This window comes from Ursus maritimus, unplaced genomic scaffold (assembly GCF_017311325.1).
Source record: "Ursus maritimus isolate PB19 unplaced genomic scaffold, ASM1731132v1 scaffold_1, whole genome shotgun sequence".
Lineage (NCBI taxonomy): Eukaryota > Metazoa > Chordata > Mammalia > Carnivora > Ursidae > Ursus > Ursus maritimus.
In genome coordinates this window covers 82,698,522-82,714,088 of record NW_024423343.1, presented here as the reverse complement: position 1 = coordinate 82,714,088, position 15,567 = coordinate 82,698,522, and the positions used below count along the sequence as shown (strand labels likewise).

General features: G+C 37.6%; 1 protein-coding gene across 6 annotated transcripts in view; it reads right to left on the bottom strand.

Moving 5' to 3' along the window:
* The window catches only part of ZEB2 (zinc finger E-box binding homeobox 2), a 133,638-nt gene that overhangs the window by 23,783 nt on the left and 94,288 nt on the right, over positions 1-15,567 (bottom strand). For all 6 annotated transcript variants that reach the window (XM_040645219.1, XM_040645222.1, XM_040645221.1 and 3 more), the window contains exon 4: positions 14,903-14,974. In XM_040645219.1, the coding sequence (XP_040501153.1) occupies positions 14,903-14,974 (72 nt within the window). The remainder of the gene's footprint in view (positions 1-14,902; positions 14,975-15,567) is intronic.

Here is a 15,567-nt window from a genome sequence, read left to right as displayed (position 1 = left end):
ATAACTATTTATTGAGCGCCTACTAATGCCAGAGAGTGTGCTTTGGGATGAGGACACAATGGTGTTGATTGATAATTGTTTTCCTGCTTCTGTGATTCTCATATTGAGAGATATGTACATGAAATGGTTGTGGTTCTGCAATACACAGACATATAAATACATAATGTATAAATGTATACATAAATGTATAAGAAGGACTATATGTATACGGATACTTCTCAGTATAATGTAGAAATTATGCACTTATCACGTAATCTGACTTTTTCTCACTTCATCTGGCAAGGCAAAGGGACCTGGAGAAACAATCACAAATCTAGGTAACTGTATTCATCATCTGTTAGAAAAAATAGTCTTTTTATTGACATTGTAGATGATAAGAAAACACAGAAAATTATTTTTAATTTAGTCTTCTGTACTGAATTTTTAAAGAAGCCCACATAGGGGAAGGGAGGGAAAACTGAATGGGAAGTCGTCAGAGAGGGAGACAAACCATGAGAGACTCTTAACTCTAGGAAACAGAGGGCTGCTGGAGGGGAGGTGGGTGGGTGGGGGGATAGCGTAACTGGGTGATGGTCATTACGGAGGGTACGTGATAAGTACTGGGTGTTATATGCAACTGATGAATTATTGAACGCTACATCTGAAACTAATGATGTACTATATGTTTGCTAATTGAATTTAAATAAAAAAGATAAAATAAAGAAGCCCATACTCGGCATTTGTTGAAGTATATAAATTCTCATGGCTACTTTGTTTAAAGTTGACTAATTAATGAATATAAGCATTTTATCATTAAAAATGCATGTGCGCCTTTCTGTAGAATGCTTCCAAAATACATATTGGCACGAGATTATCTAAAAACAACCGTAAGGGAAGAGGACAATCTTTTTCTCATTACACAGCTACCCGGGCAGCCCAGCAGAGCCTCTGACTGCTACAGAGGTGTGTGCAAAGCCAGGGAAGGCTCCTCCAGGGCGACAACGTCTTCTTTTCTTCTTGGGAAATAGCACAGCATCTGGGTGGGTCTCTCCACGCCTGCTCTGACGTGGCTTTCTCCAGGGAACGCGTGCTCAGATGCCAATGAGAGCCCCCGACGTGTAAGAACTTTAGGAGAGAGAGAGGCAGAAGGAGCAGGGGGATGGGACTCCATAGTACTCTGCAGGATCAAATATCTCCCTCAACAGCAGGAAGCAGCCCAGTCAGGGACGCGGTCTAATTTTAAAGTGAGGTTTTCTATTAAGGGACTGTGAGTATCAAAATTTAGAGACCACTAACCCTTAGACAGTTTTGATTGCTATGTATAGAGACAGAATCCATGCCTTTAAAGGAAGAGTTGCAAGTAAGTTCATTTGTATTTATTTTTCACATTACTGTGTAATCTAAAATTTTGGAATTGGTATCTTACTGAAAAGATTCTTGGACTATGGTATTATATTTTTGAGGGGTTTAGAAAGTATGATGTTTTGCCTGGCAATTCAGTGCTCTTTTTTATATGCTTTTTGTAGAGACACACAACACCTAAGGATGCTCTAGGACCTTGGTTTTCAAGATGTGGCCTCCAGGCTGGCAGCATCAGTATTACCTGGGAACTTGTTCAAAAACGGAATCAGCAGTCTGTTTTGACAAGCCCTTCAGGGGCTCTGGTGCACGCCCAGTTTAAGAATCAATGCCGTGGGAAGTCAGGGATCTGCATCGCCTGGCTAAATTATGGTATTCGGTGACATGATTTTGGGAAGCAGCTCAGAATTAGTCCCATATCACGTGGCCTTCCTGACTCTCTCAACCTGAGCTCAGAACTTCCTTCTGCACTTCTCCATCTGCATCTCTCAATCGCTGAACTTAGCACATCACATTATAACCCTTCATTTACATATCTGTGAGCTGATTGTGTTCTATTCGGCTTTGTATCACCAGTGCCTAGTACAGTGCCTGGCACACAGCTTATGCTCAATAACTGAATGATCACACCAGGTTCAGGGTCACTGGGCAACCCATTTTGGCTCAACCACTTCTGATTTTTAATCTCGGGATCTTCATCTGTAAAATGAGCTAGTATATGCTTTCTGGGGTATCCCTGAAATTTCAGAATGCCATGCTTTCAATAAATTAATTGCCCTAATCAATTCGTTTTTTATTCACTGGCTGGGCCTAAAGAGTTTCATCTATTTTCTTTTCAGTTAAAAACTCAAAGCAACATAGCTTTCTGATGGAGGAACCATAGACACACATTAAGATTTTGGAGGTGAGTAGAAACCATTGACAACATCACAAGGAAAACGGTGCTTATTAAACATTTCTCGAATGAATGAAGGAGACACTCAAGAAGCTTGGGGTAACAGTTTTTCCTTGTGGGAACCCTTGCTGTGAAGTGCAGATAGGTTCTCGTAAGCACAAAGCTCATAAAACCCCAGCATTCATCAGCCAGGAAGTGACAGGCTCTTCTTGGTATACCCTGATTATAGTCTGCAAATGACGCTCCTGTCTCACCTGCCGAGTGCTACATCTGTTTTTCTCTCTTCAAAACCTCTCTCTTTCTCTAGTTTATTTCTATATACTTACGGTATGGGGTTAACTAAAAATGTTAAAATGATGATTTACATGACCTATCTGACTGGATGACGAAACTCTTCCAACATATGAGCATGTGACAGTGTAAACAAGAAGAAAACGACATGCTTTATAACAATATGAGTCTCTCCTTTTTGAGTACTTAGGTACTGCATTATCTGAGAAACCGATCTTGCACAATTGATTAACACTATAACTCAACTCTTGCTGAGAAGTAACTTAAGATCCAACTTGTGTGGCTTCTGTTACCCATATAAGAAACCTAGCTAATTTAAAAAATTTAATTTAGGGGTGCCTGGCTGGCTCAGTCAGTGGAGCATGCAACTCTTGATCTCAGGGTGGTGAGTTCAAGCCCTGCAGTTGGGTGTAGAGATTACTTAAATAAATAATAAAGAAATTTTAAAAAATGATTAAAAAATAAAAAAATTTATTCAAACTTCATGTAAGAATAGTTGGAAGTTATTAAACCAAGAAGATAATAATGGTACAGAAACGTCTTACTCTTTTCCCCATTTTCTTCTATGCTAATGATGTGATGCACAGAATTTGTATTTAAAGAGGCCAAACCACTTGCTAGCCTCCTAACCTTACCATTAATATCATCAATTTAGAGGACTTATACCTTGAACCATGGTGTTTCTTGCTCAGGCAAGATTTTCCATCTAGATCTAAAGGCTTCCAACTGCTCTGGAGACACCTCAGAAGAATCTGGTAAACCTGGACGTAGTTGGCATTTCTCTGTGGTACTTCAGATCCCACCCCGTCCCATTCTGGCTTATACTCTGCTACTATCCTAATGGATTGTATGAGCTATAAGCAGGACTGGCTACAGTGGGGCCCAGTGGGCCTGCTGCAAAATGACAACAGCAGAACCTTTAACCAAAGTCAAAGCTAGAACAAACACAGGGCCCTGGGTATATAATATCATGAGGCAGGACCCCCCCCCCATGCCAACCAGCTCAGCTGGTGCTTTGCTGTCTTTGTTCAGGCTTCCCAGTAAAAATTCATGAGAAGAAAGGGTAGGGTGGGGTGGAATTCAAATTTCTAGTCTAATTTCCTCATTTAACAGATGATACAACTAAGGTACAGTGAGGTTTATGACTCATACAAAGTTAGACAAATAATTTCTGGAAAAGCTTGATGGAGAATTCATATAATCTGACTCTTAACCCATTATTTTTTCCACTGTATCATAGTGACTCAATGTGTGAAAGAGAAAGAGAGAGAGAGAACCCCATCTTTTCAGTTTTTCATTATGCCCAACATGATTTGACATGATTTGAATAGGTCCTAGATGCTGACAAGAGTGCTGACATTATAAATAGTTCTAAACAACAACATTATAACACCGTAAAATTAGTATGGGGAAAGCCACGGTAAATGTTCACTTCAATAGAAATAAAATATGGAATTTTAAACTTTTTTCTCAATTTTTCCTTTCATGTTCCTGCTTTTCATTTTTTTCACCGGGGATCCACATCCGAGTCTATTGGGGTAAAGTGAAAACATAAAAGTTGTTCAAATTCTCTATTCAAGATGCTTATTTATAATTTCTATTTAACATTTAAGGATTGTGTTTTCCTATTTTAGTTATTTCTTATTTTTAATCATGTTTCTAAAGGCACTCAGTAAGGAATAACTTTATGAAACACCTTGCAAAGGTGAATTTTTAGTAACTATTATGGTGATAGTAAATAAAGAATGTCTCAAGTTTAACTTGGAACTAGAGAACAAAAAAAAAAAAAAAAAGATCAAAAACCCAAACACCCTTTATTCATGGTTCATTTTGCTTTTCCATTCCACATATTACTTGTTTATCCCCCCACATGCTTAATGATATCCTCCTACATGCGTTCCACTTCTTCAGATTAGATGAAACCGTGTCATCCTGTCATAATACTCCATCCCTCACAGACCTTTCCAGCACAGCCGCTCCTGCTTTCTTCTGTCTAAACTCATGGAGCAAAGAGGATGGGTCTACATACTCCTTAATTCACATGACCGTTTCAAACCAATGTTCCTGAGTTATTAAGTTGCTCATCCTTTATTTGTTTACTCATTTATTCATCAATGCAACAAAAAACCCGTTTGTCAGCCATCAAGGTTGTATGAACACCATGCGCATTGAGAGGGACTTTGGAGAAAAGCAAACTTAACCTCTACCCTCAAAAACCCTCCGGTTTGTAACTGCAATTTTTTGAAGCCTCAGTCATCCATTTTTGCCATCGTGTTTTAGGACACTACTTGCATAGCTCAAGTAAGATGACACTTGTCCCATGGTCGTGTTTACCCAGGGCTGCCAATACTGTCACTCTGGGAAACTTCATGGCTCAACAGATAGTGATGTAGGATCCTGGCTTCCAAAGCTTTGAGTCTCTCTACCCACAGGGATGGCCACACTTTGGTAATGCGCTAAACTCGGGATGATTCCAGCACTGCAAACCAGCACATGAAACTCCCACTCTCTGTTTCAACCTTCTGCTCTTTCCCACCATTCCGTTCTTTGTTCCCCTGATGCAGGTACTTCACTGCAATAACGGGGCCCTGACAAGCCTTCCCGTCCATTTCACCCAGTCTGCTTTTACTTGCCTCAGTTCACCTCAGAGCCTGAAGTCTTTCCCTCCCTGTCCCTTATTCTTGTGTCATTCTTGCCTGGCCAAACAAAAATCCAGCCCAGTTTCTCTGCTCCTAGAGGATCAAAATGTCTAAAGAAATGTAAATAATTGTAACATACTTGTTGCAGTCTATGTTATCCAAATAGGATCTTCTTTTGTGATGGTAATTGAATCGCCATATATTGTCCAAAGCAATTACTCTAGATTTCCATTCTTCAAGATTCCAACCCTACTCCCTTCCCTCACTGTCAACTGATCATCTATTTTGCTACTTACTTCAGAGAGTGCAACCCACATGACATGAATTCCCTGAGCTACCTTAAATTCAGCCAAAATCTCTCTAATCATTCTTCCTTTTTCTTTTGACCTTATTGCTAACAAAGATGTGCCTCTGCCCTCAGCCCAGGCTACTCGCTAAGGCTACTTCCTCACAACTACTGATAACTTACTCCATCTTCCAGTCTCCTTTCCATTTTCAGCTTTCTCTATGCCTCATTTTTGCACAGAGCCATATTTAACAAGCCTTCTTCCTGAAGAAAACCTTCTCTGAATTTTGCAGTCTCTTAAGGCACTTCTCTACCCTCATGTCTCCAATATTTGACCCCATGCTGTCAAAAACCCTCTGCAATATCGAAGACCTTTCACTTGAACCTACATAGCTTGTTGTATTTCAAATAAAACATCTTCATCCACATATTGTTATAAGGTTAATAATGATGATGATGGCTAGCAACAACTGTTTATTATGTCTAACATTGTGCTAAACATTTTACACACATTTCTTATTCATCTACCACTGTTTTATTTACCCAATTGAAGGAAAGCCCTTAATGACAGTGACCGCTCATTGTATTTTTCAAATATAAAATGCCTTAAACTTAGTAGGGTCACCCTAAGTGACTATTGATCTGAATAGCTAATTAGGCTATTGATGAGTTTTTGGTAAAGTTTGCCTTCATGTCATTATGATTTTTTTTTGAAGATTTTATTATTAAGTAGTTTCTACACCCAAGGTGGGGCTCAAACATACAACCCTGAGATCAAGAGTTGCATGCTCTACTGACTGAGCCAGCCAGGCGCTCCGGGATTTTGCATTTTTTAAGAACAAGAACTAGATCTTCTATTTTCTTAAAGTTTCTTTCTCAATCATCAGTTTAAATTCTGCACAACAACAAACACCCTGACAGAAAAGAATAAATGTAGGTATCTTAGTAAGTGATGAACATTTTATTATTTGTTTATTTGATTGTGATTCAGGACAAAAAGAAAAACAACATATGATTCCTGATGCTAGTCAGTGATCAAGGAAAAGTCTTTGACAGATTTCATCATTATACACAAACATTGTAAATACCACTACATCCTCTTCTACATTTAAAAAAAAGGATGCTAGGTAGAGATGAAATGAAATAGAAAACTAAGCAATAAGCAATTCCTTCTCTTTTTTTTTTTTTAAGATTTTATTTATTTATTTGACAGAGAGAGACGGCCAGCGAGAGAGGGAACAGAAGCAGGGGGAGTGGGAGAGGAAGAAGCAGGTTTATAGCGGAGGAGCCTGATGTGGGGCTCGATCCCAGAAAGCTGGGATCACGCCCTGAGCCGAAGGCAGATGCTTAATGACTGCACCACCCAGGCGCCCCTCCATCTTCATCTTTTAACCTCAAACGCATTGTTGGAGCAGTGAAAAGACATTTGTCCTACAGCTTGTCTGCTTGGTTTTCTAAGACGTCAAAGGAATTTAATTGGCAGAGGCTCTCAAAATTGACTGGTTAAGTCCTTCCATTACAAATGTTGTTGAATATTGCATTTTTGTTTTCTAGAGAAGATGCTAATGAGGAACCAGTGTAAAGGGAGAAAACAGTTCAGAATCCATTTATTTCTTAATGCATAAAATTGGTTTAAAACTTACCTGTAGATACAAACAAACGCAAAATAAGCAAATCGAAGTGAGCATTTAGTGTATGTTAGGCATTGCAGTAGGTACTTTAAAAATCATATACCACTGGGGCGCCTGGGTGGCTCAGTCGGTTAAGCATTCATGTCTTGATTTCAGCTCAGGTCATGATCTCAGGGTCATGAGATCGAGCCACGCATGGGATTCCATGCTGAGCATGGAGCCTGTTTAAGATTCTCTCGCTCCAAATAAGCCAATCAGAGAAAGACAATTGTCATATGATCTCACTCATATGTGGAATTTAAGAAACAAAATAGAAGATCATAGGGGAAGAGAGGAAAAAACAAAACAAGACGAAATCAGAGAGGGAGACAAACTATAAGAGACTCTTAATCATAGGAAACAAACTGAGGGTTGCTGGAGGGGAGGGGTGTGGGAGGGAGGGTGGGGTAACTGGGTGATGGACATTAAGGAGGGCATGTGATGTAATGAGCACTGCGTGTTATATAAGACTGATGAATCACTGACCTTTACTTCTGAAACTAATAGTACACTATATGTTAATTAATTGAATTTAAATTAAAAAAAAAGATTTTCTCACTCCCTCTCCCTCTGCCTCTTCCCCACCCCCACTCCCACTCTCACTCTCTCTCTCAAAATAATAATAATAATAATAATAATAATAATAAAGCATTTAATCCCTACAATGAGACCTTGTCCATATTTCCACTTTATTGATGTAGAGATGAATTCTTCTATACTCAAATTCATGAACTAGTAACTGGTAAAGACAAAGTTCAAACATTGTTTTTCTGACTCTAGACTAATCTGGCACATCCCAAACCAACATTGGCCTTTCATGTGTAAAAGCACTCATATATTATTCTTAAAAGATTGGAAACATGTTTAATGACTATAGTTACAGTCAATATACTTAGTTCTTGGACAATAATTTTATTCTGTTCTCTAAGATTAAGAACTGAGACCTAAATTGCTCTTACCCTATTTCTAGATGTAAGGTTGTAAGGTGCTTTTCTTTTCCCAGCGAAGGAAGGAGAGATGCAGGTGGTTATTAATAGCCCTTTATAACTAGAGTACTAGATTGTCTGTATAAATATAACTTACACACATTCAAAGAGGAAAACATCAGGGGCCTATTTGGGTCCTGATATGCACGTGGAACCGCATTAATGCTAATGATCACCAAGCACCTAAGATAGATCCTTGTTACTACTAACATGCGGTCTTTATAATGCTCCTGAGTTTGTCCATTTCTCTGAGCTTCTTAGAAAATAGTGTCTTTTTCACACTTCTAAGAATTCTACATAATAATTTTATTCTGAATTTGAATCTGATTAAACTATGGAAGGTGTAAGTTTCTTTATAAAAGGACATTCTTTGCCTTATGTGTTAAAGCATACAATTTCTTTCATTTTTAAAACATTAAAACCAGTGTAGAAATATTAAATGCAAAATAGAGAGTTGTTAATATAAATCAGGGTTTGCAATACTTCATGTTTTTATAAATCGACTTTGCTGTGCTGCTAATCTGAAACTTTGTTGCAAAAAAAATAGTGATACGCTGTACTGCTGTTCTTTGCCTTTAACGAGCTGATTTCAGGGACTTACATCCTGGTTTCACTCTCTGAAGATACTGGAATGTTTTCCTTTTTTTGTGGCTTCCTTTCTCAGACACTATTTTTTCTCCACCAAATGTTCATTCATTCATTCATTCACTCTACCAGTCAACCTGTACTATGTGAGTTCACTGCTGTACTGGGCACTTTGAGGCAAAGAAGGAATAATCCTTTTCTTAAAGCAAGTATTTTGGGGGCCCTTACTAAGGCTAATATATATATATATTCCTTATTTAATTACCTCAACAATCCTATGAGGTAGATAGCAATGCAATCTACTCCCATTTTACAGCTTTCGTCTTCACAAAATTAACTAGGTAAAATAGGTGCAAATGTTATAAAGAGGAAAATTAGACACGTTAAAATTAGTAGTGTCCACCTGAGGGCTGTGGAATTTAAGAGAAGGAAGAGATTGACATGGTTTGGGGTGTTTGGGGATGACCACATTAAGGAAATGGAATGTGAACTGGCCCTGAGGAACAGAAGGGTGAGTAGAATTTGGATAACAGGACGAAAGGGAGTGAGAGATTAGGGTCTCAAGGAACTACATGGGCAGAGATTCAGAGGTTGGTGTAAATGTGATTCTTTTTTGATATTACCAAGGAATTTGGTCTGATGAGAATGGAACACTGTTGGTATGAAATGGATGACACTTACTGGTCTGAAGAATGTGGATTTTGCCTACGGGTACTAAGGGGCAATGAAGGATTCTAAGAAGGGTATTTGAACAATTGAGAAAAGGGTTATAGGATGAATGTGGACTGACCAAATAGAGGAGAACATGAAGGCTAGACATTAGTCAAATATAACTGAATTTTTCTCATTTGGGAGATTAGAGTAATGAGAGATGAAATTGTCTGGTTGGTTATTTCACACCAGGTATCAAAAAATGTCAACCTGGAAACATGAAAGGGAAGTCCAAGTGTTGTTTGTCTCTCATTCACTCCCTCAATTTCTTTAAAAACTCTTTATGACCTAGACCATTCTAGGATCTATCGTGATAAAGCGACCAAAAACCCATACCATATCTGTCCTAAGTAGCTTACAGTCTAGTGAGGAGAAACACACTTGCAGGCAACTAAGTATAATATGAGAGAAAATTCATAAATTCTACAAGAAGACCCTCAAAGGAATGAGTAGTTAATCCTGAGTGGGAGACTGTAAGATGACTTCCTGTCGGAGAAGGCTTTTAAGAATGCGTATGATGCTGTCAGACTAAAAAGAATGAGTGGCTTTCTAGGTTGATGGAAAATCATAAGCAAAGGCAAAGGAGTATAAATGGTAATCAGTCATTCAGAACTGAGGTATATACTAGGAAGTGGTAGTAAAGGCAAGATGGTGTTAGATCATGAGAATGACAACTCAACTCAAATGCCAACTCATCCAGAAAGCAGTGGAGACCCATAGGAAGTTGAGTATGAAGTGGTGTGGGAGTTGAGTTAAAATTATCCATCTGCCCTCAAGTGCTAGGAAAACAACTTCTAACCAACTTTGTTAGTGTGAAGAGTGAATTAAAGAAATTAGGGACTGAAATGGAATCAGTTAACAAGGTATCATAATAGCTCAGACGAAAGATGAGGATTTAAATCAGGATAGTGAAAAAAATGATGGGGAGAAATAAAAGTGATATATGCTGTTTGTGATAGTAGAATTGATAGTAGTTGATGACTAATTAGATAAAGTATGTAAGAGTCAAAGATGATACCATAGTTTCTATCAGGACAGCTTCTCAGAGTGGTGAAAAACCTTCTGAGGTGAAAGGCTATGTCAGGTAATTTAGATTTTATTTCCAAATCTGCCACCAGTTAGCTATGCAGCTTTTTTTTACTACTGTTTCCTCAACTATCAAAATACAATTAAGAAATTCTTCTGTTTTATAACTTTCAGTTTTAGGATTCTGTGATTCAATTCAACTAAACTCTTCCCATTGCTTCTTCCAGCTTTAAACTCAGCAGAATATACTAGGAAGAAGATACTTTTAGATTCTAAAAGACTATTCTATCCATCTAGATGAATTTAATTAATTTTTGCTATTTAATAGATGTGTAGAGCTGAGAAGGAAATTCAGAGGTCTTTCCCTTACTTTCAGTTAGGAATAAAATCTGTGTGTTGAATATTCAGAGAGAAGTATTAGAGGCATTGTCTTTGTCTTTCCTTCACAACTTATTCTCATTAATAACAACACTTTTTATCAGAAAATTTGCTTAACCTGTTTAGAATTTATCTATTTCAATGTCTATCGGTTCTGCTTTGATTAGAAAAGAAAAATGGTATCTGATATTAAATTAATTCCATATTTATTCATTAAAAATATATTGACAGCCTATTAATTTTAGCTAAATATAGAGAAATCCTAAATATAGGGAACAAATTGATGGTTACCGGAGAGGCCATGGGTGGAGGGGATCGGTGAAATAGGTGATGGGGATTAAGAGTGTACTTATTTTGGGGCGCCTGGGTGGCTCAGTCGTTAAGCGTCTGCCTTCAGCTCAGGGCGTGATCCCGGTGTTTTGGGATCGAGCCCCCCATCAGGCTCCTCCGCTAGGAGCCTGCTTCTTCCTCTCCCACTCCCCCTGCTTGTGTTCCCTCTCTCGCTGGCTGTCTCTGTCAAATAAATAAATAAAATCTTAAAAAAAAAAAAAAGAGTGTACTTATTTTGATGAGCACTGAGTAATGTACAGAATTGTTGAATCACTATATTGTACACCTAAAACTAATATAACCTTGTACATTGAAAAATAAATACAATAAATTTTTTAAAAATTAAAAAATAAGATTGAAGGATAAAGTTAAAAAAAATTAAGGTGCTCTTATAGGCAATACGGTAGGCTAAGAAACAATCCATGCTGTCAGAGTTCGCAGTCGAATTTAGAAAAGACACCACATTAACAGCACACTACAGAATTTATGGTAAAGTTAAGTGTTTTGTTCAATAATCATTCACTGGAAGAAGATATCATTGTAAGTCGGGATGGCTAAAGAAGGTCAGCCAGTAGCTGGATCTCGTAGGACTTGGGTGGAGACAGAGATGGTCCATTAATAAGCAATTTCAACCGGAAAAGATGTCTTATTTCAATTCCCCATGTATTTAGCAACTGAAAAGATTCTGGGGATAAGAAGCAGCAACTTGGGGTTGTAAAGAAATATGTATTTATTCTCTAAAAGGGCAGACTTAAAAACTGAGGGTCACCAGTAAATTCCTAATTACTAAGTCCAATATATTTGTTCAGCATTCTTTCAATTGTAGTTATCTGAACCTTTGATCGAATTGACCAGTCTCTACTTTTTGAAACTCTCTTTCTTTGCCTTCTGGTTGTTTCACTTTTTTTCCCTCTCTATCTTCATCTTTTTTCTTTCAATGAATTTGATTTTTCTCCCCACCCACCAGGAGCCCTGGCCTCAGCTTTTTACTTGTTTCAATATACACACTCTCAATGGTTAATGTCATAGTCCCATGATGTTAAATACTATCAGAACATATTTGCATCACTCTAAAATCTATGTCTTCAGCCCTGACTTCCTGTGTTTCAATTCCTCATTTCCAATGGACATTCTCATATTCACATTCATATATAACTTTTATATGAAAATACTTATGTGTAAAGACTAGCTCAAGGTCTTCTCAAAATTGGATCCTCCTTCTTTTTATCTAGAAATAGCAAGTACTGCCATGTTCTAAACATGTAGATGTGTAATCTTGAAGCCATTTTGATTCCATCACCCAGAGATTCGACCGATTGTTAAGAAATCATGTTGCTAATTTCACCACTGTCACCACCTTAGGACAAGCTTTTTATCACTTCACACCTGAGTAACTACAATGACTTCCAGTTGGTCTCTCAAAGTCTGGTTTTCCCCCACAGAAATCACGGTAGTATAACATGACACAAACTCTTTGGTCTGTGCTTCATGTCCTTCTTCAGTCGGCTTCAACTTAAATGTCCGGCTTCATTTCCCATGAATTGCCTCCTAGGACCCTCTGATTCAAGTGAATCCTTTACTCACTATCCTCTGAATTGATTTCACAATTTCCTTCATTGGCTTACACATTCTGCTAGAAAGCCCTTCCTCACTTCTCTATGACCACTGAAAATATACTTAGTTTACATTTTACCTCTGTCATGGAGCTTTTTCTGACTACTCACCCCATAAGTTCTCTCCCACTTCTGTAATTTGAAGTGATTATAGTTCCTACCATTAGTTGTGTATTTACCACATAGTTTTCTTCTTGTTCTTTGTTTTTTCTTGTGTGTTAGTATCATCTTCTAAATTAAATAATAGCCATGTCTTAAACTTCCTGGCCCATCTTCCACCACAAGTACACCAACGGTGTATATAGAACAGTCTTCTCAATGAATACCTGTTCATTCATTTATTGACTGAATACACATGAACTACAAGCAATGGTAAGTAGTAGCAGAAAAAGAGATCTTAAAGCCAGGTGAAAGCACATTCAGAATTGATTTTTAAATCTTTTGAACAGGAATGGTTTTTATTAGTCTCATTTTAGGCTTCAAGCGTATAAAACAGCTAGTAGATTGTCACTTTGTAGGATGAATTTACTTTTGTGACACCTTAATGCCTATAAAGTTAATAAGAATTAGGATTTACTTATGTTTGAAGTTGAAATTTAACATTCATCTTAAAAAAAATGAAGCCATTTTTGATCCCATGAGTTGGGACATTATAGAAAGTATCTAATTTATGCTATCTCTTCATTATTATCTTTTTATATGCAATTATTTTGTCTTGTTTCTATATTCTATGGTGATGGTACCCCTGCAACACAGACTATTAAACCTGGAAATATTCTTAAGAAGCAATTAGTGTGATCTATTTATTTTTCAGGTGGGGAAACTGAGTTCCAAAGATTGTAACTGACATGCCCAAGGTCGCGATCTAGGTATTGCCAAAGCTATCCCTGAACACTAGGGTTGATGATCTTTCCTAATTCTGTACTTTTTCCCTAATCCCATATTCCACAGTTTCATTTTTATACCTTAAATTGACATACTCAAATGAAAGAAAAATTACAACAGTTGTTCATTATTTCTCTTATTTTACACCCAAGAAAGTGAATTAGTGCCTTGTAAGTTATTAATAAGAACATTCTAAATAGAAGCACAGCATGAGCAGTTTATTATGATGTGTATCAACACAAAGGAGATATGACTATCATCTGAATTATTCACATTTCTAAAACTTTGTAAAACTGCAACTTTTTTCTCATTGGTGAGTTGAGTGGATAGAGCCATGTGATGTTTTGTTTTGTTTTGTTTTGTTTTGGAAGATAACCTTATGCCGGGCACTAGGTTAATATTTGTAATGGCCGTATGAAGGATTGTTTATAACACCAAAAATAATTAGCCTTATTCAGGAAAAGAGAGATAAACATAGTGAGTCAATGTACCTTTGCACTGGCGACATGAGAATGTGAGGGAAGACACCGTTCAGTTTTGGGGGAGGAACATGGCATGTCCCAACCGTCCTGAAATCCCATTCCACAGCAGTAGCAGAGCAGAAGAAAACACTGCTCACCACTTTCCTACAGTAATTTTTTTAGCGTCATTAAAAAGAAGTGAAATTGTCAATTCTCTCTAAAACTTCTGCCTGGAAAACATTATTTAGAGGAGGTAGAGGGTACCAAGAATTAAAAGTGAAGAAAGAATACAAAGGGACTCAGATGATCAATTTTTGTGAGGAATGTTCATGGAAATTTGGTTTGTCTTCCTGAAAAAACATTTACAATCTAAATTACAGCATACCATTTGAATTCTCAATGACTACTAGCAAGTGGTAGCCAGGAGAGGCATATTACATTCTAATTTTGAGATTTATTTATGCAGTCTTTTAAAATAAAAATTACTACCAGAAATTTGCTCAACTCATGCGTTGAAAAAAAATGTACGTATCCCGTTCAGTTTTCTCAACTTTCACAGGCAAATCAGGGGTTTAAGAATGAAAGATATATTTGCTGAAAAAAAAAAAAAGAAATAAAAAATAAAGCAAAATAAAGTAAAATAAAATAAAGAGAACTCCAATCTGAGACAAAAACAGGAGACTTGTAATGTCTGACTTCATCGTTAAGTCATGGAACTACGAATGGATGGGCCACTGTTTCTCTTCCGACTCACTAAGTCCACATGACACGGGACAAGTACGATCTTGACGTGGTAACCACAACTTACCTGTACCATTGTTAACTGTGGTCTGGATCGTGGCTTCCGGCCCCATAGTGTCATAGTCTTCCTTCATTTCTTCTGTGGGGGAAAATTATCTTTAGCATTTGAACACTGTAGAAAGGCTTACTATACTAAGCATGCCAACCACAGGAACAAGGAAGATTCTTTTAAAGGAAACAGAGAAAAGGCTTGTTGTAAACCTCTAAACAATAGCTTTGTTCAGGCAATTGAATGAATCCAACAGTGCTAGCTGCACAAGAACTTATTTACTTTAAGCATTACTGCAAGCTGTGAAAAACAGAGGTGCCTATTCGGGACAAACGAAGGGCTTTTCTTCTGGTGGCAGTTCTAGTGACAAACAGGGGGAAAGATATTATTTTTTCAATACGAGTCAAAAGCAACTAAGTATTTGTACTTAGTCAGAGGCATGCTAGCTGCCGCGCTCTGGTAACTGGCTGATTAGTGGCCAGTGAGAATTTCATGCTTTTTCCCCCCTTGGAGTAGCTACGATGGGGCTGATCTCTGCAGGCGTATTTCTTGAAAAACCTTATTCTACATATCAAAACTTGAAATTCCCAGTCTATAAAACAAGCATCCCAGAGGCATTTGAAAACACCTGTTTCACTGTTTTATAGAAACTTCTAAAACTTTCCTTCCCTAGGCCTTTCCCT